Here is a 22,712-nt window from a genome sequence, read left to right as displayed (position 1 = left end):
CCCTTTTGAAGTTTATATGAAAGCTTTGATATCTGCTATGCAGATCTAGTTATTTTTATGTCTGTTTTAACGCTTGTCATTGAGTCAACTGGCGTGGTTTCAACTCCCCACTTGTACAAGGGGTAGGGTCACCTGTCCAACCTTGTCGGTTTTCTCCGGGTATTCTAGTTTCCTCCTAGTGATTGAACCATATGTTAGTCCAAAAATGACCCAGTTTGTATTTAGTTGACGCTAAACCCCTCTCTCCCCCTGTCTGAAATTCTGTGGAACATGTGATGCAGCACCATCAGATGGTGCAAGGATGTAGGTTCAATTTCTCCAGATAATTGTAATGGACGCAATGCAACAAACAATTGAAACCCCAGGTTCGTAGGGAAGATGGGTCAAATTGGGAATAAAAACTTTTTATTGAAGGATACTACATGCACATATAACAATGATATTTAAAAAATAACGATAGGTTGCCAGACAACGAAACATATGCCTACAGCAGCCAAGTCGTCCATGCAGTCAACAAGGGTTGTCGCATATTTTTTCTTTTTGTCAGGAATAAGAGCATTTATAACACACGAAAATCTGATTATGAGTAATAACCCATTAAGTAATCATTAGAAATTATTTCAATTTTTTGTCTTATGACCTTAAACATTTTATATTTACTTTAGCCTCTAGAGCGTCCACATGTTTTTTCAAAGTGTTCAAGGGCCATAGCTCTGGCAGTAATTATTAGAAATGGTTGAAAATGAATAGGAGTCTTCTTCTCATGACCTTAAACAGTGTGTATAAGTCTGATATAAACTGCAGCCTCAAGAGATTCTCTAAAAATTTTCAAAGAGGTCAAGGGCCATAACTCTGACAGTAATTATCGGAAATAGTTGAAAATCAATAGGCTTCATCGTCTCCTGACTTTAAACCCTGTATATAAATTATAGGAAATCGCAGAAAAGCAATAGGTTTCTTCGTCTCTTGATCTTAAAAAGCAATTCACAATTATTATAATTAAATGTACCATTCACAAAGTGAAGATGAAACCACAGTGGCTCAGTGAGTAAGCCGCTGTCTCGTTATTCAGAAGGCAAGAGCTTTGATCCCTGTGCTGGCCGGGAAAGATTTTCCAGAGTGGCCTCTTCTTGTCTATTCGTTTTAATGGGACGAAATATCAATGTCGCAGCTACACTTTGATATAAAACAACCTTTTACACAATTGTCCTCACAGGGTACTGTATGGCCGTCTTCATTTTCTCAGTTGATAAGAAAAATAAAACGTTAAATACCATATCATTCATTCAAAAAATGAGGAGGAAATACAGCAGATTACAGCAACATAAAACCCTAGGACAAAAATTACCAGCAAAACACCATTTAATTAATATAAACCATCACCAAAACACCATCTAATTAATATAAACCATCACCAAAACACCATCTAATTAACATAAAAACCACCACCAAAACACCATTTAATTAACATAAACCACCACCAAAACACCATCTAATTAACAAAAAACCCTAGTACTAGAATAATGGCAAATCGCGTACTATGGGGGCAAAGAGCCTTTACAATTCCTTTGTCCATAGCTTCAATCCCAAATCACCCCTTGGCTAACTCATAATACAAATCTGACAGTCAGTTTTCTAGATGGGGAAGTCCAGGCGCCCCTGGAGGTTCCAAATGTTGACCTATTACCTTCTTGGCCCACCTATGATCAAAGTTAATGCGTCATCATTGGTAGTTGATACATAATCATGTATATAACTATCATTTGGTATAATAGGAACATTAGATTGGTCGGTTCCTCTCAAGAATTCACAACTAGAAAAATGTCTCCAGTGTTCAGCTACTGGACTTTCTGCTTCTTCCCAATCTCTTAAAATACCTCTACAGAAGGCACATTGTACTCGATCAGCGGAACCAAGATAGTAAAACCCTGCCCGTGCTAGTTCAGCAGGTCTAACAGCTAAATATCTTGGCCAGTTTCCAAATGTTCTAAGTCTTGCTTCTTCTGCTGTCATAGTTTGTCTGGTAGAGTCTGCTGTTAATACAACACTAGCTGAACTGAAATGGAAAAACAAATAGAAAATAAACTGGTTTTAGATCTTTCTAGAAGCATAGGTATCCATAGCTGGAGTAACTTATGGCCTATTTTTTGGCCCCTTGGGGGGTACTTTAAAGATGGGTTCCCGCGTACAAACTGGGTGATGTAATGGTATATATGAACTAAAAACATATTCAAACTAATTAATTTGTCATAATTATGCTTCAAATCCTTCTCAAACATTGTAATTGCGAAGGAATGCCCTGCTATTAAAATTCGATCAAACCAGGTCATGTTTACGTCACGCCTTGGAAGTCAGAGGAGAATTCATTGCATACATAAGACGATGTTGTCTTTAATCGCTTACTAATTATTACAAATATCGGATCGTAATTAAATTCTCGGATTATCCACTACCCGCGTCTTTTTCCGTCATTTTTATCTCAGAAAGTGTTGTACGTCTAACTTTTCATAAAGTTTATCAACTTGTACATCAAGCGCTCAATGTTCGCGTGTGACCTTTGAAATCAAGCGTGCAGAAATTCTTAATCGTCGGGCTGTTGATTAGGGGAACCCTTACATTTTTGTCCTGTATACGCTCCATGACTGTTTTTCGGGTAATCCAGTATTTTTCTAGTAAGATTGGATATCTCTACTTTCCATATATACCAAAATTGCCATACTTTTATTGGAAATAACCGCCCGATAAATACTTTTCTGGGAACCCATCTTTAAGGTGCTGATGTGGCTATATGCCCCAGCAGTACCACATCTGGCCAATTGATTTTTACTCGTATGGACACCCACTACAAATTTGGGTGGCAAACCTTTTGTAACTGATGACCATATTATTTTGCCATTATCTCCTGGACTATACGCTATAAATGGTGTTCTCATCCGATGACCAAGAGAGTTGATTATAGGCTTTGTCATGTTAGTAAAAGATTAAATAATAATTTATGTCACATTTGAGGCGAGAAAACGACGTACAATAGGCAGATTTAGCTCTTACATAATGTATGTTGAAATAACAGGATGTTATAAACATATATACATGTACATTTAATTTTCTGGGATGTGAAATAAAAACATTATTATAAAGGATGTTTATTACTCACCTTGTCGTAACCACTTTATTTGTCAAACTTTGTGACCAACTGATGTACACAGCGTCAGTCAATCGACACCCATGTTCCGGTATTTGATCTGTAGTCCAAACCGAGGATGAGAGGTCTGAACCTGAACTTGCATCCACCGGTTCACTGTCGTCCCTAGGTGATGAATCGTCACACACTACAGGCCCTTTATTTCTGGATCCGCAACAATAAGTGTCGTGCAAGGTTTTCAATATTTTATCATAAACAATCACCCCAGGAACTAGGATATCGACATTTTCAGATTCATTATTCATAAAATGACATCTTGGATTTAGATCTTTGTGGACTTGGAGTGGGTCTTCATATTTCAACCAGTTATTTTTAGTAACACCACAAGTAAAACACGTGACAGTATCATCTCCTTCTCTGGTACTAGTAAAAACAAATCCAGCTTTAGCTAATTTTATTGGTCTTCCTTCAGATTGTCTAGGAAATGATTTAAACGATCCTAGTCTCATCCATTCATATTTCATACAATCTGATGTAGATGAAAAATCCTCATAGACTCCATGTTCCCTGGACCAGGACTCCAGTTCATCCACGGTAATGGACTGGTAAATTGCTGTAGATGTTTTCTGAGACATGCGGAAATTGGTTTTAAATTACATTTGTGTTAAATATTGATGGGTGATCACCATCACAGTTTCCGATGATACCACTATTCGATAAACAAAGTAGAAAAAAACATACAAGTTGATGCAAGATGTTGCTGCTGTAGGGGGCTTCGGTGTAGCAATCACATTTATTGACAGGGTCTATTTCATCTAAAATGGCTTTATTCAGTTTTAGGAATACCTCACAGTTTTTGTTTATTTTATTTATATGATCATTGGCTGATTTATTAAACTCGAAATACAAATAATATCTTTGTTGAAGAATAGCAACTAGGAAATATATATCACAAATAAGGTACAAACGCATTCCGAACGATGGGGTTTCCACTACAGACGATATTTGATATAATCAACGCATATTTTGATTTTGTTTTTTTAATCGAATGTTAAATAATCAATTTAGGTCGATTTTAGCCTTGATTCACAAAAATAATAATGAAAACTATCTGGTTAAATTATGTCCCGTGCACAATATATAACACGAAAGAATCAAATGTTTAAAAACGAGATTATCAATTCTGCACAATAATGATGTAATAATGATGGATGGTTTTAATTAAAACTTGTTTTCAGATGTACAGTATCTCATCACTTTAATGATGTTTTAGCTGCTTATATTCTCTGAAATTAACATAAAATAACATTTAATTACATATATAGCCAATTTACTCTGTCTAGAACATTGGACACCATCTTGTGTATGTATACGGAGAACGACGCTTGACGGGGTGGGTGGGTGTGTGGACTGGGGTTAACTACAACAAACCGATACAAGTAAAAATACTAAAACACTGAAATCGTGTACTTACGCCCAGTCAGAGGATCCTATGCTTTCACTAATGATTTGTTTGTGTTTAAGTTTTGCGTGACGCAATATCACCCGATCTGGTGAGTCATTGGGATTACCCGGGTTTTATAACATAGGTGTTACTTACCTACCTACCAAATTTAGGTCATTTGGCAGGTAGAAATATCCCCATGTTTATTAAATTTATAACGTGACAACACGACCGCACCTCCTTCTCCCTCCCAGGTCACTCAGCCATCTAGCGAAATGAAATACCCACCAATGAATTAAATAAAATACCCATCAATGAATTAAATGACATTTTGAAGTATAAATCCTCTAAATTACGTATTATATGCAAAGCAGTACAGTAAAATTTACCTGTCAGCGTGACACCTCTCCTACAGGTTGTTGTTATTAACGCTATGTAATAGCGGATGTCGTCTTTGATTCAATAGCCATGTCAGTTATACGGAATGAACATAAATGCAAGGTCTGTTAATAGTTTGTTGGCGTAAAGCGTGAAATATTATGACTGCCCATAATTAAGCAATAATGTTGATGTAATCACGAATAAATTCAAGATAGTCATGACTACACGGCGGAGAAAGCGTGTGGCATTAGTCTGGATGTTAAACTCTAAATGCAACTAACCCATTTATTGTTGGCATTAATTCACGTTTCCTCGACACTAACTCCAAAGCTAGCATTTACCCTAGCATTAGGCCAACATTTAACCCTAGCACATTCTTAAATCTAATCCTAATTATAATGCCAAATCCCCTGACTAGCACAATTCCAATTATCAATTGCATTAAGCCAGTTAACCGCAGCATTAAGCCAGTTAACTGTAGCATTAAGCTTGTTTACGTGTAGCATTAAGCCAGTTAACCGTAGCATTAAGCCAGTTAACAATCGCTTAAATCATTTTAAAACTAACATTAATTAAGCTTTACGAGCATTAAATGCTGAAACCAACCCAACCCGTTAGTTCACTTATCTCAAGAATTAATCCAATTATCACTAGCATCAAACTCAGTATTTACTAGCATTAATCCAATTATCACTAGCATTAATCCAATTATCACTAGCATTAATCCAATTTACTAGCATTAATCAATAATCACTAGCATTAATCTGGGTATTTGAAATACTAGCATTAAAGATACATTATGGGAGATTCGATAACGAGTTGGCAGTTCTCATTATAATAGTTAAAACTAGATAACGTAAAGGCAGTTTGCAATTTCATTCAAATTGATCCACTATGAACCCAGAACTAAGCGAATGAAATTTCATTACCAAAGTCTGTACGATAAACAGCACAGTCTCGATTATCCATTTAACCGTTAAATCGTGAAGGAAAGTTATGCAGTAAATCGGCTCATAATCCACTTAAGATAGCAGGCTAGCCATGCCATTTAGAGTTGATTATGGTCTGGATAGGTTAATTAATAACTAATTAATAATTTAGATAACATTTCAGGCCTAAAGAAAGATCAGCAATAGACAGATTTAGTTCTTGCATAATGTATGTTTAATCCAATTATCCATAGCATTAATCCAATAGCTGATTAGAAATTACAGTAAAAACAGAAACGATTGAATGTAAATCAGTTTATATACTTTCATATTACATTATTATATGCGTTGCTTCCCATTTGTGTCAATTTCTAGGTCCCGAATAGTAGAGATTTAGTTCCTTTAAGAGTAGAGTCTTTGATTAACCAGTCCAATTAACCAATGCATAGCAGAATATTGCAGAAAAACTAATTGCATGACAAACGAAGCTATCAAAACGTTTACAATGTAAACAATACTGTTTGGAGACGAACAATACTTTCACCGTTTTTAATAGCTTAAACATGCATTATGCAAGAGCAAAATCTGCTTATTACAAGTCTTTGTTTAGGCCTGAAATGTTATCGAAATTATCAATTAGACATTAATTAACTTATCCAGACCATAATAAACTCTCGATGTCAAGGCTAGCCATCGATGTTGGCTGGATTAGATTCCTATACCCCGCTAACGGCCATTGATAATTAAATCAAAAAAGTGGATTATCGAGACTATGCTGTTTATATTAACGATTTTAGTAATGATGACAGAGACTATGCAAACATTTCACCCGCTTCATTCTCGGCTCATAGTGGATCCATTTGACTGAAATTTTCAGCAAATTACCTTTACACTATCTAGTTTTTAACTATTATAGCGAGAACTGCCATCTCTTTATCTTATCTCCCATAATGTATCTTTAAATCACTGCAAATTAAACGAGGGTCTGTCATGTTGCTGTACTTGGATAGATTTGACTGAACGGGAAGAATAGAAACACTCCCTCAACAGCTCATGTATCATAAGTCAATACAGCAATGGCCAGAGAGGGATTTCTCTGGGACGGACGACCCTTTTATCATCCCTTAAAAACACTCACACCCCATCCTGCAGTTAGAGATGAGTTAATTCGAATTCCGCGTACAACATTAATGTTTGAGGAAGACAAAACGACGGCGGGGGGGGGGGGGGCAAGGTGAAATGGCCCAAACTGAAGACTTCAGCCTACGAATATCATCCTTCCTGCCTATGTAAACTTTTACCTCAATTGACATCCAAAAACACATCTTATTGTATCCCCGACCCATCCTTCGTCCCTTAAGAATGTCTCCTTTACACCACCAGAGATGAGTTAATTCAACTTCAGCGTACAACATTAATTTTTGTCGTTAAACGATTCACTATTATTCGAAGGGTTAATACGGGTTTATATAGCCCAGCTCACCAGATATCAATATGGAAACACGATGAGGTACCTTTATGGTGATAAAATTACTTGAATTGGTTTAAGTTTGTACTATGCTCGATGAGTGGACAGGGGTGCCCGATACTCTGAATGTGGGTGCCTGCTTCTGTTTTAAATAACCTTCTAATTTGGTGGGAGATGTTGCCGCGGAATGGTATAAAGACTCGTATCAATGGGGTGTATCATTTTTTTTGGTTTATCAAGCATAGTAGACATTTTGTTCGCGATTTTCGCAGCAACCTAAACCTAGCTCCCTTGCTATTATTATTTTACAAATCCAAGTTTATATAAACAGATCGAGCTGTTAAAAGTCAATAATTTCAAAGAATTGTGTAAGCTTGATCTATTTTTATATTTATCGTTTACAAAAAGAGTCCAACATTTAATTTATTAACTAATTGGCTTTATTTAACATACATTGTTATTCTCTCTACATTGAATAAATCTAATAATCTTGTAAATAATCTTGTAAATTTTTGTATAATTTCTATCTGATGAGTCGTATGACTCAAAGAATTAAAAGTAATTGAACTTTATAAAACGATATTAAGGGTAAACGATTGTAAGCCACTAAAATGAAATGGAATGGGTTTAATGTCTCGCTCCTAGTTATTTTACTTGTTTAATTTAATACAATAAACAGTAAGAAATTTAACAAACTTACAAATCTATCCGTGACATGTGGACTGGTGAGTGCCATGTTCTCCTTAGAAGACCTTTTCATTTCTCAGTTTTGATCTCCAAATGATACGTAACATTACTTAAAGATACATTCTAACGTACAACTGTGTGATTTGATGATATATTTGGACTAACAACATATTCAAACTAATTAATTAATCTACCAAAAATTTGCTTCAAATCCTTCTCAACACTTTGTATTCTATTTTGAGAAGCCATGTATGTCACCTAACTTGATTGAAGGGGGGGGGGGCATTTTTCAGAATGTATTTGTCATTACTTACTCTCAATTTACCATAGATATTGAGGCCTAAGTAAATTCTTAAATTAGAGTCTGGTATACGTTTACGCTTCAATGTTCCCAAACCTATGGGTGGGGGTGTTGGATGGCCGAATGGTTAGCACGTGTGCGCTGTATCATAAGGTCTGTCATTGAGTCAACTGTCATGGTTTCGATTCCCCGGTTGTATGTGACAAGGAGTAGGGTCGCCTGTCCAACCTCGTGGGTTTTCTCCGGGTCCTCCAGTTTTCTCCCACTGCTAAAGACCCCTACGCGCAAGCGAATTACTGAAATAAAGTTGAACCATGTGTTAGTCCCGAAATGGCCTATGGAAGAAATACGTCGCCAATATTATTTCAGTGTTCACGGTGCATATGTCAGCAGTTTAAAATAGGTACTTTAGTTTTACAATTTGTAATTTCCATTGCTCCACAATATCAATGTCACAGTGATAAAATACAGAATATACTTTACAATAATACTAATAGAATAGTTTGTATTATAGACAAATGTCAATATGGGTGTTTTTCGGGTTATAAAATTCAATATATTTCTAGTACGATTGGGTGTCTGTACTTTCCATGTACACCAAATTTACCATACTTTTATTGAAAATAACTACCCGATAAATACTTTCAGGACAATGTGTCATTCAACCAATTCAAGAATCTTTACCACCATAAAAGGACCACATTGGGTTTCCATATATTTCTGGAATACCCGGTTTTATTCATTAAGTCGATAACTAGGTCACTGCGTATGAATATACTTTAAAGGACTTTATACATTTTAAAGTAAGTAGCACAGTGTTCAAGTCAAGGAAGATTCATAAAATATACACGTTGCTGTAATGTCAAATCATTTATACGTGACACGTAAGTAAAGTTAATATTTCTTATGACACAAAATCAAGTTATTATAACGAACATCTTGGTTGTAACAATTAAATCGTTGATGAGTTAATTTGTGTATCAAAGTAAGTATTTATTTTCTAACAGTTAGAATTATTACTGGTATATGTAAAACAATATGGAACAATACACAAGAGTCGCGTTACTTTGAAATGGTTATTCCTTAGTCTAGTGATTTAGACAAAAATGACCAATTTTTAATTATTATGTTTTAATATATGTTTTAAATCATTATATATTTTATGCCAACATGTCACGTAATATATTATAAACGCCTATAGGCTGGAATGTATAATATGATTAATAAGTACACTCCCCTTGATCCGTATACCAGTCACGATAGTAGTGTATAGATCTATAGTTACTGATCACGCCATATCACAATTTATAATTAAAATATGATAAGATAGAAGTAGACTGTTTAAACTGTATATTATACTGGTATTACTAACTGGTAAAATATTTAGCTAAACCCACAACTTATTGTATTAGTATTACATCAATTTTATTTGGACATCAAAGTAATCGTTTTTAATAATAAGAAATAAAGCGGAGAGGCGCCTTATTCTGAGCACTAATTATCGTCGCCATTAGGTTATCTGTGCAAGTTTGACTATAATAATTTATGATATTAATGATCTCTGTATAGTATAATAATTCTACAGAATAAACTAAAACATAGAAATATTCAAAAACTAAAAATGGAAATACCAGATATAAATACGTATCTATAAATTATGATATGACTTATTCCGCCAAGAACCACTCTGGAAGTTATGATTTGTTCAGTTAAGAGGAATACCCCTGGGGGTGTTTAAACTGTTAAACTTCTTTGGAGGAGAAAGTTTTCAGTAATTATGCGTTCAAATTTATGTAACATCTCATAAAAAAAACCCACTGAATGTTTCTTCATTAGACAATTCTAGACTCCAAGGACACGATTGCTACTAAAAACTTTTCATTCCATCATAAGGGAAGGAAATACACGATGTTGTCGTCAAGCCAATGAGGAAACGTGATAGAGGAAATAAAACAACACTTCCTTGATCACTCGGCAAATCTCGGCTGTATGACGGTAAGTTATATGTGAAAATGAAATGAAATGGGGTTTAACGTCCTACTGTTCTGCTCCTATACTGGGCTAATGAAGACGGGCATACGCCATACAGTGTGCTATGAGGGAAATTTTGCACGGGCAGCGGCACTATCGCCTACTCTTATATCGAATTCCAACTGCCAAGGGATCTTTTACGTGCATTCTAATGTATACTCGGGGCCTCGGTTTTTCAGATCAACCGAGGGACTAGACAGCTGTCCTTGTCAGACCCTCTGTTCTGCACCACTGACAAGGGGAAACCACGTCGGAAAATCCAGATGAACTTTCTCGGCCAATGCAGGGATCGAACACCCGACCTCCAGGCTAGCGAGCCAGCGTCTTAACCACCTAGCCACCGTGGCTCCCAAGTGATATGTACCTACGCCTATACAATTGCGATGCGGCAACGGTTTACTTATTAGGAAAACTTGCCGGTTTTAAAAAGAAGTTATTAAAATTGCGTGGTTCGATGCGCGTGTAGAATTTTCAGTGCAAAATTGTCCTTGTTTGAAGAAAATCGGATAAACTTGAAAGAAAAAAAAGTTTCAGGCTTTGAAATATTTGTCTGATAAAACATTATTCAAAGGCGTCGTCATGGGCAACGCCGTTGGTATTCCGGGAACTTGAAAGTAGTTCCAATGGTGGACTTCGTCATACAGCCGAAGCTAGATGTAGGGTACTGGAATCTGGTGAGGTTTGCCGAGTGTTCCTTGATGTTGGTATAAATTTAAACAGTAGCCAGTAGGCCGATTATTTATTGAATCTTTCTATATCCCACAATAACGACTGACTAGGATAATGTATCGTAAGGTATTGAATATACATGATGTGGAATACCATACATATTACAACAAATATATTTTCACTTTCATTATTGGTTATAAAGTATTGGTTCTCGGATATAGGGTAATAGAACTGTGTATAGCGGACATTAAATGGAACTTTTTTTTCTGTTTTGAATATCAAAATCATATAGGGATCGAATGATGTACGGCTTATTACCATACTCAATCATGAAGGGCAGGATGTTAGAAAGGCTATTGGGGAATCACGTTCCTAAGTGGGTAAAACGCTGGCTCGCTAGCCTGGAGGTCGGGTGTTCGATCCCTGCATTGGCCGTGAAAGTTCATCCAGATTTTCCAGCGTGGTTTCCCCCTTGTCAGTGATGCAGGATGCAGGGTCTGACAAGGACAGCTGTCTAGTCGTTCGGATGGGACGAAAAACCGAGGTCCCGTGTATACATTGGCGTGCACGTAAAAGATCCCTTGGCAGTTGGAATTCGATATAAGAGTAGGCCGTAGTGCCGCTGCCCGGGCAAAATTTTCCCCATAGCACACTGTATGGCGTATGCCCGTCTTCCTTAGCGCAGTTTAGGAGCAGAACAGTAGGACGTTAAACCACATTTCATTTCATTTCATTTAGAAAGGCTATTATAGCCTAATCTTCAACCATTCTTAAATAAAGTCATTATTATTATTATTATAAGACGAAACTCGTTTTCTAGGAATTTATTTTATAGTTGAATAGAAACGGGTTTCACCGTTTATTATGAAGCTATTCTTACAATAATACGAAAGTAAAAGAGAAATTTGTTAGAGCCTTGTCAAGAAATTTATTACATTCTGTTATCCTTTCATACGTTAAACTCTATGGTGGCTGACCGGTATTATATCGTGATAATTAGGGAAAATGGACAAGAGTGAATCATCATATTGTTTATTTATCAGAATATGGTATCTGTAACTACACTGCCTATTTCTTTTGAAGTCATGAAGTTCTGTCGAGTGTTATACACGGATCATGTGTAGCTTGTAAAGGACATATTGAATTAATTAGGTGTTTAATAAGTCCGTGCCATAACAGTAGTTTATACAGAGGTGAAACGTCAATATCATATATTTTCAAAACTAGCTAAGGTCAATAAGTTCACAGAATCTAAATAATAGTTCGTATTTTATAAAATAAAAAATAAGCACTTTGTCACACGCCTTCCAAACTTTCATTCATTATAGTAAAAAGAACCCACGTCGTGAAGTACAGAATAGTAAGAATATTGAACACTCATGATTGTATCCAACAGTAGTGATGACATCGGATTGTATCCGACACCAGTGACACACGATAGTGTCACATTCTTTATTACTAAGGAGGTGACCAGGGTAGTCTTAAAGTCCCTATTGCAGGACCGTGTGAGGCGTGTCACAAGATCGCGTGATATGTGTCGCAGGATAGTGTGAGACGTGTCGCAGGTTAGTGTGAAACGTGTTGCAGGATTGTATGAGACGTGTCGCTAGATCGCGTGAGACGTGTCGCTGGATCGTGTGAGGCGTGACACAGGATATTGTGAGTTGTGTTACAGGATCCTGTGAGACGTATCACAGGTTTATGTGGCCGCGGAATGTCACATAATTTGGTGTTGTGACACAGAACAGTAGTGTCACATACCTCATGTTTGAAGTCTGTGACCAGGACACAAGTGGCACGGTGACAAAGATGACATTGTAGTGTCACAGGTAAACTTTAAATACAATTTTCGATTGTCAGAATGTTTACTTCTGTAGAGATTGGCAAGAAATAAAACAAAATGTCGTCCATCATACGTTTCTCATACATGTATTATCATGGAGGAATTTCGGAATAGGCCAACATTATTTATTGTCTTAGGCATTCATTTTGTTATATATTATTTCATTACAGGTGAAAAATTACCAATACCATGAGCAGTTATTAAATTGAAGACAATGCTATGTTTGGATCATTTGTTTTTTGACGTAAAAATTATTGTGAAACGTTTGTTGAGGACTTTTTACATATATCCAAAACCTTTATCGTCTTCTCTTGAAATACCAACATTTCACACAGAAACACCTAAGGTGATTAAGAATCGACGATCTGCGCGTTCTAAAAAATTAAAACAAATAAAATCTATCAATAATAATAAACGGAATTTCCTGAATGACCCGGAATTAAATATATATATAGTGTGTCAACTTGTATTGACTCTATTTTTATTATTGTTAATAACATCGGATGTCATAGGAATAATTATATACATTCAACGAACCAGACTAATACATTACCAAAACCATGTGTGTTACAAGGGCATACCAATCCCTTTCCGTGGAAACGTTAAACCAAGCCTTACATAGAGATGTTCAACCAACATCAGATTGTATGAAATATGAATGGATGAGACTAGGATCGTTCAAATCATTTCCTAGACAATCTGAAGGAAGACCAATAAAATTAGCTAAAGCTGGATTTGTTTTTACTAGTACCAGAGAAGGAGATGATACTGTCACGTGTTTTACTTGTGGTGTTACTAAAAATAACTGGTTGAAATATGAAGACCCACTCCAAGTTCACAAAGATCTAAATCCAAGATGCCATTTTATAAATGATACATCTGAAAACTTCCCGATTTTAATACCTGGACCAATCGTATATGATAAAATATTGAAGACCTTGCACGACAGTTATATTGGCGGAAACACCGAGGCACGTGGAGTTAACTCTGGACATGACAGCAATACACTGAGACACAGCATCGTTGAACGAAATAGACAGCAGATAACACCAATCAATAACTCCGAGATTAACGACTACAGACGCGGGAATGAACACCAACATACCTTGTTGGTACAAATTCAACCTGAAGATAGGTTAGAATCAGATCTTAGAAGTAGAATGTTACCAAATGAATCCATGAGGTCAGTTCAATTTAATGGAACGAATACTAATTAAAGTAATCTATTTTTCACGCTTATATTTTTATGTTCAGTAGCATTCAAGTTACATATATAAACTGGGCCCTGTTTCTCGAAATCTTACCTAAAAATAAAATCCAAATTTTAGTAGATACTTCAATTTTGATTGGCTAAGCACTAAAACCAGTCTTATATTATCCAATCAAATTACTAAAATTTGGATTTTGTCTTACTTAAAATTTCGTGAAACAGGCCCCATAGTCTTAAATTTGAATGTCTTGGCAGTTGATTTATTCTTCTATAAATTCGGGTGTGTTCTTCTATCTTTTGTGGATTCATTTCATGTCTTTCCATTTCAGTTCTGCTAGTGTTGTATTAACAGGTGATTCTACCCGGCAAACTATGGTTGTAGAAGAAGCAAGACTTAGAACATTTGGAAACTGGCCAAGATATTTAGCTGTTAGACCTGCTGAACTAGCACGGGCGGGGTTTTACTATCTTGGTTCCGCTGATCGAGTACAATGTGCCTTCTGTAGAGGTATTTTAAGAGATTGGGAAGAAGCAGAAAATCCAGTAGCTGAACACTGGAGATATTTTTCTAGTTGTGAATTCTTGAGAGGAACGGACCGATCTAATGTTCCTATTATACCAAATGATAGTTATATACATGATTATGTATCAACTCATCCTCTGAGTTCTGCTGATGAAGATGTTAGAACGGCCACTATTTTGAAAACCTCCAATTTAAATTTGCTACCAAGCAATACTCCAGCTACAATAGAAGATCTAGGTATTATAACTGAGATGGCTTCATTTCCAAATCAGGCCATATTGGCTACTCGGGTAGCAACATTTGCTAATTGGCCTAGACGATCACCAATACCAAGCAAAGAGCAGATTGCTGAAGCAGGATTTTATTATCTTGGTAAGCATGAAAAAAAACAGGCATTGTACGTCATGTATTTCTGTAAATAACCATGATCTTATTTTTACCAACCAGTAGGGCTGTACGATATTCTCGATATAGTCATTTATCGCGATATGGTATTTTCAGACCCAACTACGATATCATGTGGCCAAAAATCGTCGATATAGTGGTTTATCGAATATCGCCAAAAACTTCAAATATCGAAAAAGCGAAAAAAATTATCATAAAAATATATAATAAATACACTATACAGCAGTGGAAATTAGCCGACGGCAATAAACTATAATAAAACTAATGTTTTGAGAATCGTTAAATTTTGAAAACACTTGCGCAGTGTCCGCAGCCGTTTTTCACTGCATCGTGGATGCGTTACTTTTACTTTGTTTTTAGTCGACAATAAATTGTCAGTTGTTACTACATGTAAACTTTAGGTCTACTAAACGCCTGAAATTTCCCACTACCGCGGCTAATTACCAGGCTATAAATAGATTGTCATATTTTTAAAAATCGAATATTTTTAGAAAACTCTACGAAACTTAATTTCTGAAAGCAAGAATAAAACGATCTATAAATAGATTACTGTCACTGTTAGGCCAGGAATACCGCAGCCAATCGAATGCTTGAATGGAAGATAGTCAGGATCATTTAGTATTTGTTAAACTGAACCAAGGAGTATCTATTTATACTCCTAGGTTTGAACATCGAACTAAATACAGTGTATTTAGTTATATGGTTTGAACTTACAATACAAGACTTGGAGACCGCATCTACTTACTTCCGCTGCACGTGATATTTGAGAATTTTTTTTACACAAGGTCACAAGCAGACGCTTTTTAAACATCAGCGGTTGTATTTAATTTAATTATATGTACAGGCATAAGTAATGTTTTTATCCAAAAAGGATGTTGTCTTGTTCATTTTAATAAATCTATATTATAAAAAAAGCAAAGTTTAAAGTGTATGAATAAAGCAATTCTTACCCACAATTCTTACTCACACTGTAATTAGCTTTAATGCATTTATATTTAATTTATTTAATAGCAAAGTGACATTATTATTAAATATCGCGACATTTAACTATATCGTTGAAAAAAATGCCAATATCGATATCGCCCCTTTTTGCAATATCGTACAGCCCTACCAACCAGTAGAATATTCTCATTACAATATTACAGATACTAGATGCAGCAATTATTATCTTCATCAGGAAATTGATTTTCAATAATGTCATGTTTATGAATTGACCTATTTGTCTAAATTATTTACTTCAAACTCTTCTGAACAACCCAATATAATCAAATTTATTTTCATGGATCAGGTAAGATCCCTCATTAATACACCTGGACAGCTAGAACCAGGTAAGATCCATCATTAATACACCTGGACAGCAAGAGCTAATGATTCACGTAGTTTGTTCATTTAATTTTTTAAGATTCTTTTAAAGTCTACTGTACCCGAACTTTAGCTAATCCAGTCAAAATATTGTGGATATGTCCTTACACACTAACATTGTGAAGGTCAGTCGTGGGTGCACATAATTTAATTACAGGCGCATGTTTGTGAAAGAAATATTTTGAAAAGTGCCCACATCGAAAATTAAACCAAATTGTTATATGTTCTGATTTGATTGGAAAAATTCAAGTGGTTAGTCTTCATGGAATCTCTGTTTCACAGTTGGGAAGACGTCCAATTTTTGCTGACTGCCCAAGCATCTATAGAACGAACTAGTAAAGTAAAGACGTCGTATATATCCTAGTTAAACGTTTTATTTTATTTATAAAAGCATTGTCGACAAAATTAAACCCAAAACCCATATGGGGCTAGTATGAACATTTTTTTCAGAAAACATAACTGGCAAAGAAAATACAAATCACCTGATTTGGTCCAAAACTTTTCAATCCTCCAATCCAACGTGAATTGTTTTGATCGTTATGTTATAGCTTGGTCGTTATGTTATAGTTTGATCGTTGTGTTATAGTTTGGTCGTTCTGTTATAGTTTGGTCGTTGTGTTATGTCTGGATCCGCGGTGTTTTTATCACCTTTAAAAAAGGTAAAAGTATACTATAACAATGTAGATAAAATTTTATCTAGGTTATTTATATTTGGATGTTCGTTTTAAATGTTATATATTTATTAATTAATGAACAGGTAGAGAAGATGCTGTACAATGTTTTTTCTGCGCTGGTGTTTTAAAATCCTGGAAAGATGACGACATCCCATGGAAAGAACATGCAAAATGGTTTCCTAAATGTCCATATTTACTGAGAATCAAAGGTGAAGATTTCGTTCATTCAATACGCAACCCGGATTCCGGTACAGCTCGGGTAAGACATGAAACAAATGTTGTTTTTTTAAAAAAAAAAAAAAAAAAAAAAGATACCCGTGCCTAAAAAAGTTTTCAACCAATATTTTAAAACTCAACTTCGAAGACGTCGAAGATAAATTTTAGTGCCCCCCCCCCTCCCCACACACACACACACCAAAAAAGCAAAAAACAAACCCAAAACATTTTCAATATTTTTTGTAACTGTCTAATTTTATATATTCCCTTGAATATTTATACATCATATTATTACATGATGTTTATACTGTCAGGATCATTCTACTTCTACAATAATTGTTATAACTAATTACAGTGTATACCTCTATCTATAACTAATTACAGTGTATACCTCTATCTATAACTAATTACAGTGTATACCTCTATCTATAACTAATTACAGTGTATACCTCTATCTACATTTGTTTTTATCTATAACTAATTACAGTGTATACCTCTATGTACATTTGTTTTTATCTATAACTAATTACAGTGTATACCTCTATGTACATTTGTTTTTATCTATAACTAATTACAGTGTATACCTCTATGTACATTTGTTTAATCTTTGCTGATCTGACATCCATCCCATTGGATATTTGACATCCTATTGGATTTATCTTGTCTAACAATATCACCTTGGTGACAGTGGACGTAAAACTCAATGAACAAACGATTGGATTTATCCTTTCATTTTATTTATGTTGATATATTATGCCTAGCTTAATAACGACTGTGAAATAATATAGGGTTGAGCTAGAGTCGCATTAACAATAATATTGGTAGTTATATTAACAACAGTATTTGTAGTTATATTAACAACAGTATTTGTAGTTATATTAACAACAGTATTTGTAGTTATATTAACAACAGTATTTTGTAGTTATATAAATATTGTTTGTTTGATAAGATGTATTATTTATATGTTTTAGATTGTTTTAAATAATGGTGCCACGGGTGAGTTATTTTATATGATATATTTAATGGATAAAGATGCCGAATGTTAAAGGAGGTGAACTCCTTAGTTTATGTGATAATAATTGGGTTGATTGGCGATGGAGCAAACTCCATTTGGTTTAAATTTTGTTTCAATGCTGTCAATATCTAATTGTGGTAGAAAGTGTGTCGTAACAGTACCGCAATAAATATAAAATATATAACGGTTCCTGAATAAATATAAAATATATAACGGTTCCTGAATAGATACAAAATATGTAACGGTAACGGAATAGATACAAAATATGTAACAGTAACGGAATAAATATAAAATATGTAGCCGTAACGGAATACACAAGCCAATAGTGAGGCTGATGCCCCCCGCAGAAATCCCGAACTAAATAGATGACACATACTAATTAATTGCACGTTTATCTTTTTCAAAATAATTAGCAATCAAACTGATGATCAATTATACACTAGGTTTCATCATTCTCTATCAGATAGAATCAAAGTCAAAGAAATTGTTTGGCTCTGCTTAGCTTTAGCGGGAAATGTTAGTCATTGAACACAGCCAAGACATTCACTTAATGAACATCAAAATCAAGTTTAAACATTTTACCTCAATTAAAAGCATAATTGTTATGTTCCAAAATCTTAATCAATCAAATTGCTTATTGCTCTTTAGCCTAAGCAGAAAATTATCATTAAACTTAGTCAAGGTAATGATATAATGAATCTATAGTGAGAGTTTCAGAGCTCTCATTTATAACCAAAGTTATCGTACCCAAAAGCATCAACCAATCAGATTGCTTATCTCTGCTTACCATAAGCAGACAATGTTCATCCTCGAATTCCATCACGGGATTCACTTAATGAACGCCAAACCAAGTTTGAAAATTACAATTACAAGGAGAGTTATTGTCTTTCAATGTCTCGACCAATCAAATTGCTTATCGCTCTGCTTACCCTCAGCAAAAAATGTTCATTATCGAACTTAGTCAAGGTATTGATGTGATGAGACTATACAGATGAGTTTCATCACTCTCACTTAATTAGAACTAAAGTTATCGTGTTCCAAAGCATCAACCAATCAAATTGCTTATCTCTGCTTACCCTAAGCAGAGAATTCTTATCTTCAAACTCCATCAAGACATCGACTTTATAAACACCCACACCAAGTTTGAACATTCTAGCTCAATTAGAAGGAGAGTTATTGTGTCCCAAAAAGTGTGACGGACAGGCAGACGGACGGACGGACGGACGGACAGAAAGGCGAGGGACAATATAAAATATGTAGCCGTAACGGAATAAATATAAACTAGTCGTAAGCAGACATTTTAATCTCTCGTCGATGGACTTACTTTCAATAAATAATAAAACTAAATTTGACAAAGTTTTCCTCTGTTTACAGATGTTTGGAAATTACAAGTTTTGTGGGAGTTTAGGTTTGATATTGTGAGTATCTGACCTTTGATTAAGGTGGACATAATTTCAGACCTCTCAATTCCAAATTTATGTAATTTTGGCAACAATTTTTATACAGATATTGACAAAAGCGTAAAACTAGAATGGACTGAATGGATGTATTGTGATTGTTATCGTGGTATATATTTTATTTCAAGGTAACGACGATGTTAGTTTGATGAGTATAGATGAGTTATTGAAGTTATCTATGGTGCAAGATGTATTAAAGTTGTCCATTGATAAAAACACCGTTATTAAAGTTTTAGAAAACAAGAAACAACAATTGGGTAATATTATATACACTAGAGATAATGAACAACTGGTATTTATATCTATATAAACTTCTTGACTAGAACCCAACAACATAGAACCAGACACTGACTGACAAAATACCTCTACAAGAAAGAGAATTGATAATGTTCGCGATATGATGATTTGTCCATTGGTTTCCGTCTTCTATAATGAATTGTTAACTTACAAAAATCTCTGTAATATTTTGTAAAAAAACCTGGTGACATTTTAAAATGTATGAAATTAATCGATCAATTTGTTAATCGCGTTTGTTAATACAACACTCACACGGGAGTACCATCATGTTGGATATATTATATTATTTTTAGGAGGATTTTTTAAATCAAGTGAGGAGATAGTGAATGCTGTCTTGGATTTAGACAATTCACGGAAAGGAGTAAAACCAGGGCGAATTGTTGGTGATGCAGACACTACTAATATTCCTCGTCAACAACATGTGAAATCTAACGTCAATAGAACGAACGATGAACCAGTTTATGCACCATCAACAGTAACAGGAACAACATCAGCAACAACAACAGAAACACCAGGAACAACATCAACACCAGCAACATCAGCAACAACAACAGCAACACCAGCAACAACATCAGCAACAGCAACAACAGCAACAGAAAAAGAAGGTAGAACTCTTTAAGAGTAAATTGTTTATTTAATGGAGTGGATATAGTGATAGGCTGTTTTTCCGTCCATTTTTATTTTGTTTAAAAGTATTTTGGTAAAAAATTAATTTAGAGAGTTATGGATTTACAATAATTATATATTTGTTTTATATTTATAGAATCCTCGAAGTTGTGGAGGGAAAATGAAGAATTAAAAGAGCGGCGAATATGTAAAATCTGTATGGATGCTGAATCTAATATTGTCCTCCTTCCATGTGGCCATCTTGTTGCGTGTGAGTTGTGTGCCCCTGTTTTAACAAAATGTCCCATGTGTCGGAAAAATGTTAAAGGAAGGGTTAAGACATATTTATCATAAAAATATAAGAATAAAATATTGATTATAAACATTATCTAAGTTGAAATAAAACCAAACCCGTATAATTATATTTAACAATATCTCAACTTCTGAACCATTTACAACAACATACAATCTGAGGGTCCAGAAATACAATGAAACCAAATAAACAAATCTTCTCATATAAGTTAATAATAATAATAATAATAATAGTTTATTCGTACTCATGGTACACATAGGTTATACATATATAATAATTAATCAATATACAAATAATTATATCACTTTGATTATGAAGTACACAGAAAGTTGATAATTTGATTCAGGGTTAGTGCTTCATTTGGATTAGAGTCCCTGAAAGAGATATATTCTCTAATTGTAAGCCCTGTTCTTACATCATCATCACTATAATAATTACGATCTAGGTCATTTAGTCTATTTAAAACAGAAGAAATTCCTACATTTAGGACATCATGTTTATTAAAGTTATACTTTTTACAAATAAAATTAATATTATTGCACATAGAAGACTGGTTTCCATTTAAAGCGATCTTGCTGCACATACTTAAACATTCATTGTTGCTTGACATTGTACTAAAATAAAACGTAGTAAATCTTTTATACAATTGGGTTTTTATGTTCAAATCGTCACAAATTATGCTTAATAAGTTGCTATGTGCGCGTGGTGATATACCAAGAAGCCTCCTAACACTTTTTCGCCAGACACAATAAAATCTATCAATATTTTTATGGTTCAAATCCCATAATTGGCAGCCATACAGAGGCATACAATAAGTCTTAAATAATTTATATTTTGTGCTAGATGATGCATATACAGAATTTTTAATAGTGACATTAACCTTCACGAGAAAACTATTAATACCATGAAATATGTTTTGTCTTTGTGAGGAGGAGTTAAGAGTGTTACCTAAATGTTTCTCTGATTCGACAACTTCTATCTTTTTATCATCAATACATATGTCTTTAAATTGATTAATAAATGTTCTGCTATGTGAAAAGAAAATAAGTTTAGTTTTCTCAGGATTGAACTTAAGATCATACTCTTCTGAATATCGTTTAGCAATATTAAGTAGGCCAATCAGAGCTTGTCTGCTGGATGTCACGAATGTGAGATCATCAGCGTAAGCCAATGCTCCTACATAAACGTGAGCAATATGGCAGCCAAGGCCACTGGTCCTACAGCGATTCAGCAGTTCGTCAAGATAAACTGTAAATAAGATTGGAGACAAAACCCCACCCTGCTTCACTCCATTACTGACATTAAAAGTTTCGGTTATAATGTTACCCCATTTTACTCTGATTTTCTGATTTAAATACATGTTAAGTAAAAAACGAGCTGTTAAAGGACACATACCCTTAGATAGTAGTAACTTAAATAATTGGACATAATTAACTCTGTCGAAAGCCTTGCTTGCGTCCAGGAGGGTTACAAAGACGTCAGAATTCCTATTATTATAATATTGTATAGTTTCATTTATTACAAATGAGCAATGGGTTGTTGAATGTTTCTCCTTGAATCCAAATTGTAGATCCGAACATTGGAAGATATCTCTGTTATGTTTCAAAATTATCCAGTCAAAGAATTTTCCAATAATACTACTGAGAGCAATACCACGATAATTACTGGAATCATTTAACGATTTTTTTCTGTTCTTTGGGATGGATATTATTGAGGAGAGAACAAAGTTACTGGGTGAG

At 34.7% G+C, this 22,712-nt stretch overlaps 2 protein-coding genes across 7 annotated transcripts; one reads left to right on the top strand and one right to left on the bottom strand.

Annotated features, from left to right (window-relative positions):
- Nucleotides 1-388: 388 nt before the first annotated feature.
- LOC130010423 (baculoviral IAP repeat-containing protein 2-like) lies at nucleotides 389-7,351 on the bottom strand. 3 transcript variants are annotated; one of them, XM_056103432.1, is made up of 3 exons: nucleotides 7,198-7,351; nucleotides 3,155-4,428; nucleotides 389-2,056 (listed from the first exon to the last, which is right to left on the bottom strand). In XM_056103432.1, the coding sequence occupies exons 2-3, from the start codon at nucleotides 3,775-3,777 to the stop codon at nucleotides 1,684-1,686; spliced, it is 996 nt and encodes a 331-aa protein (XP_055959407.1). In that variant the 5' UTR covers nucleotides 3,778-4,428; nucleotides 7,198-7,351; the 3' UTR covers nucleotides 389-1,683. The 3 variants fall into 3 exon arrangements, with proteins under 3 accessions (XP_055959407.1, XP_055959408.1, XP_055959409.1); XM_056103433.1 differs by lacking the exon at nucleotides 7,198-7,351 and adding an exon at nucleotides 4,976-5,166; XM_056103434.1 differs by lacking the exon at nucleotides 7,198-7,351 and adding an exon at nucleotides 4,617-4,708.
- Nucleotides 7,352-9,140: 1,789 nt separating this feature from the next.
- LOC126832078 (baculoviral IAP repeat-containing protein 7) lies at nucleotides 9,141-22,253 on the top strand. 4 transcript variants are annotated; one of them, XM_056103475.1, is made up of 9 exons: nucleotides 9,210-9,236; nucleotides 10,246-10,347; nucleotides 13,066-14,078; nucleotides 14,435-15,000; nucleotides 17,153-17,328; nucleotides 18,257-18,281; nucleotides 19,675-19,718; nucleotides 19,886-20,014; nucleotides 20,348-20,487. In XM_056103475.1, the coding sequence occupies exons 3-8, from the start codon at nucleotides 13,456-13,458 to the stop codon at nucleotides 19,904-19,906; spliced, it is 1,455 nt and encodes a 484-aa protein (XP_055959450.1). In that variant the 5' UTR covers nucleotides 9,210-9,236; nucleotides 10,246-10,347; nucleotides 13,066-13,455; the 3' UTR covers nucleotides 19,907-20,014; nucleotides 20,348-20,487. The 4 variants fall into 4 exon arrangements, with proteins under 4 accessions (XP_050418710.2, XP_055959450.1, XP_055959451.1 ...); XM_050562752.2 differs by lacking the exons at nucleotides 9,210-9,236; nucleotides 19,675-19,718 and adding exons at nucleotides 9,320-9,337; nucleotides 20,818-22,253 and having other exon boundaries at nucleotides 20,348-20,659; XM_050562753.2 differs by lacking the exons at nucleotides 10,246-10,347; nucleotides 19,675-19,718 and adding an exon at nucleotides 20,818-22,253 and having other exon boundaries at nucleotides 9,141-9,236; nucleotides 20,348-20,659.
- The last annotated feature ends 459 nt before the right edge of the window (nucleotides 22,254-22,712 follow it).

The sequence above is a fragment of the Patella vulgata genome, chromosome 9 (genome assembly GCF_932274485.2).
Source record: "Patella vulgata chromosome 9, xgPatVulg1.2, whole genome shotgun sequence".
Taxonomy (NCBI): domain Eukaryota; kingdom Metazoa; phylum Mollusca; class Gastropoda; family Patellidae; genus Patella; species Patella vulgata.
Note: the sequence above shows the minus strand (reverse complement) of the source record. Positions and strands in the feature narration are given on the sequence as shown.

Coding starts and splice junctions, on each gene's coding strand:
- LOC130010423 (XM_056103432.1), bottom strand. CDS start 3,777: ATGTCTCAGAAAACATCTACAGCAATTTACCAGTCCATTACCGTGGAT. Junction 2,057..3,154: donor AATAAAGTGGTTACGACAAG/GTGAGTAATAAA, acceptor TTTCCATTTCAG/TTCAGCTAGTGTTGTATTAA.
- LOC126832078 (XM_050562753.2), top strand. CDS start 13,456: ATGTGTGTTACAAGGGCATACCAATCCCTTTCCGTGGAAACGTTAAAC. Junction 17,329..18,256: donor CGGATTCCGGTACAGCTCGG/GTAAGACATGAA, acceptor TATATGTTTTAG/ATTGTTTTAAATAATGGTGC. Junction 20,660..20,817: donor AACAGCAACAGAAAAAGAAG/GTAGAACTCTTT, acceptor TTATATTTATAG/AATCCTCGAAGTTGTGGAGG.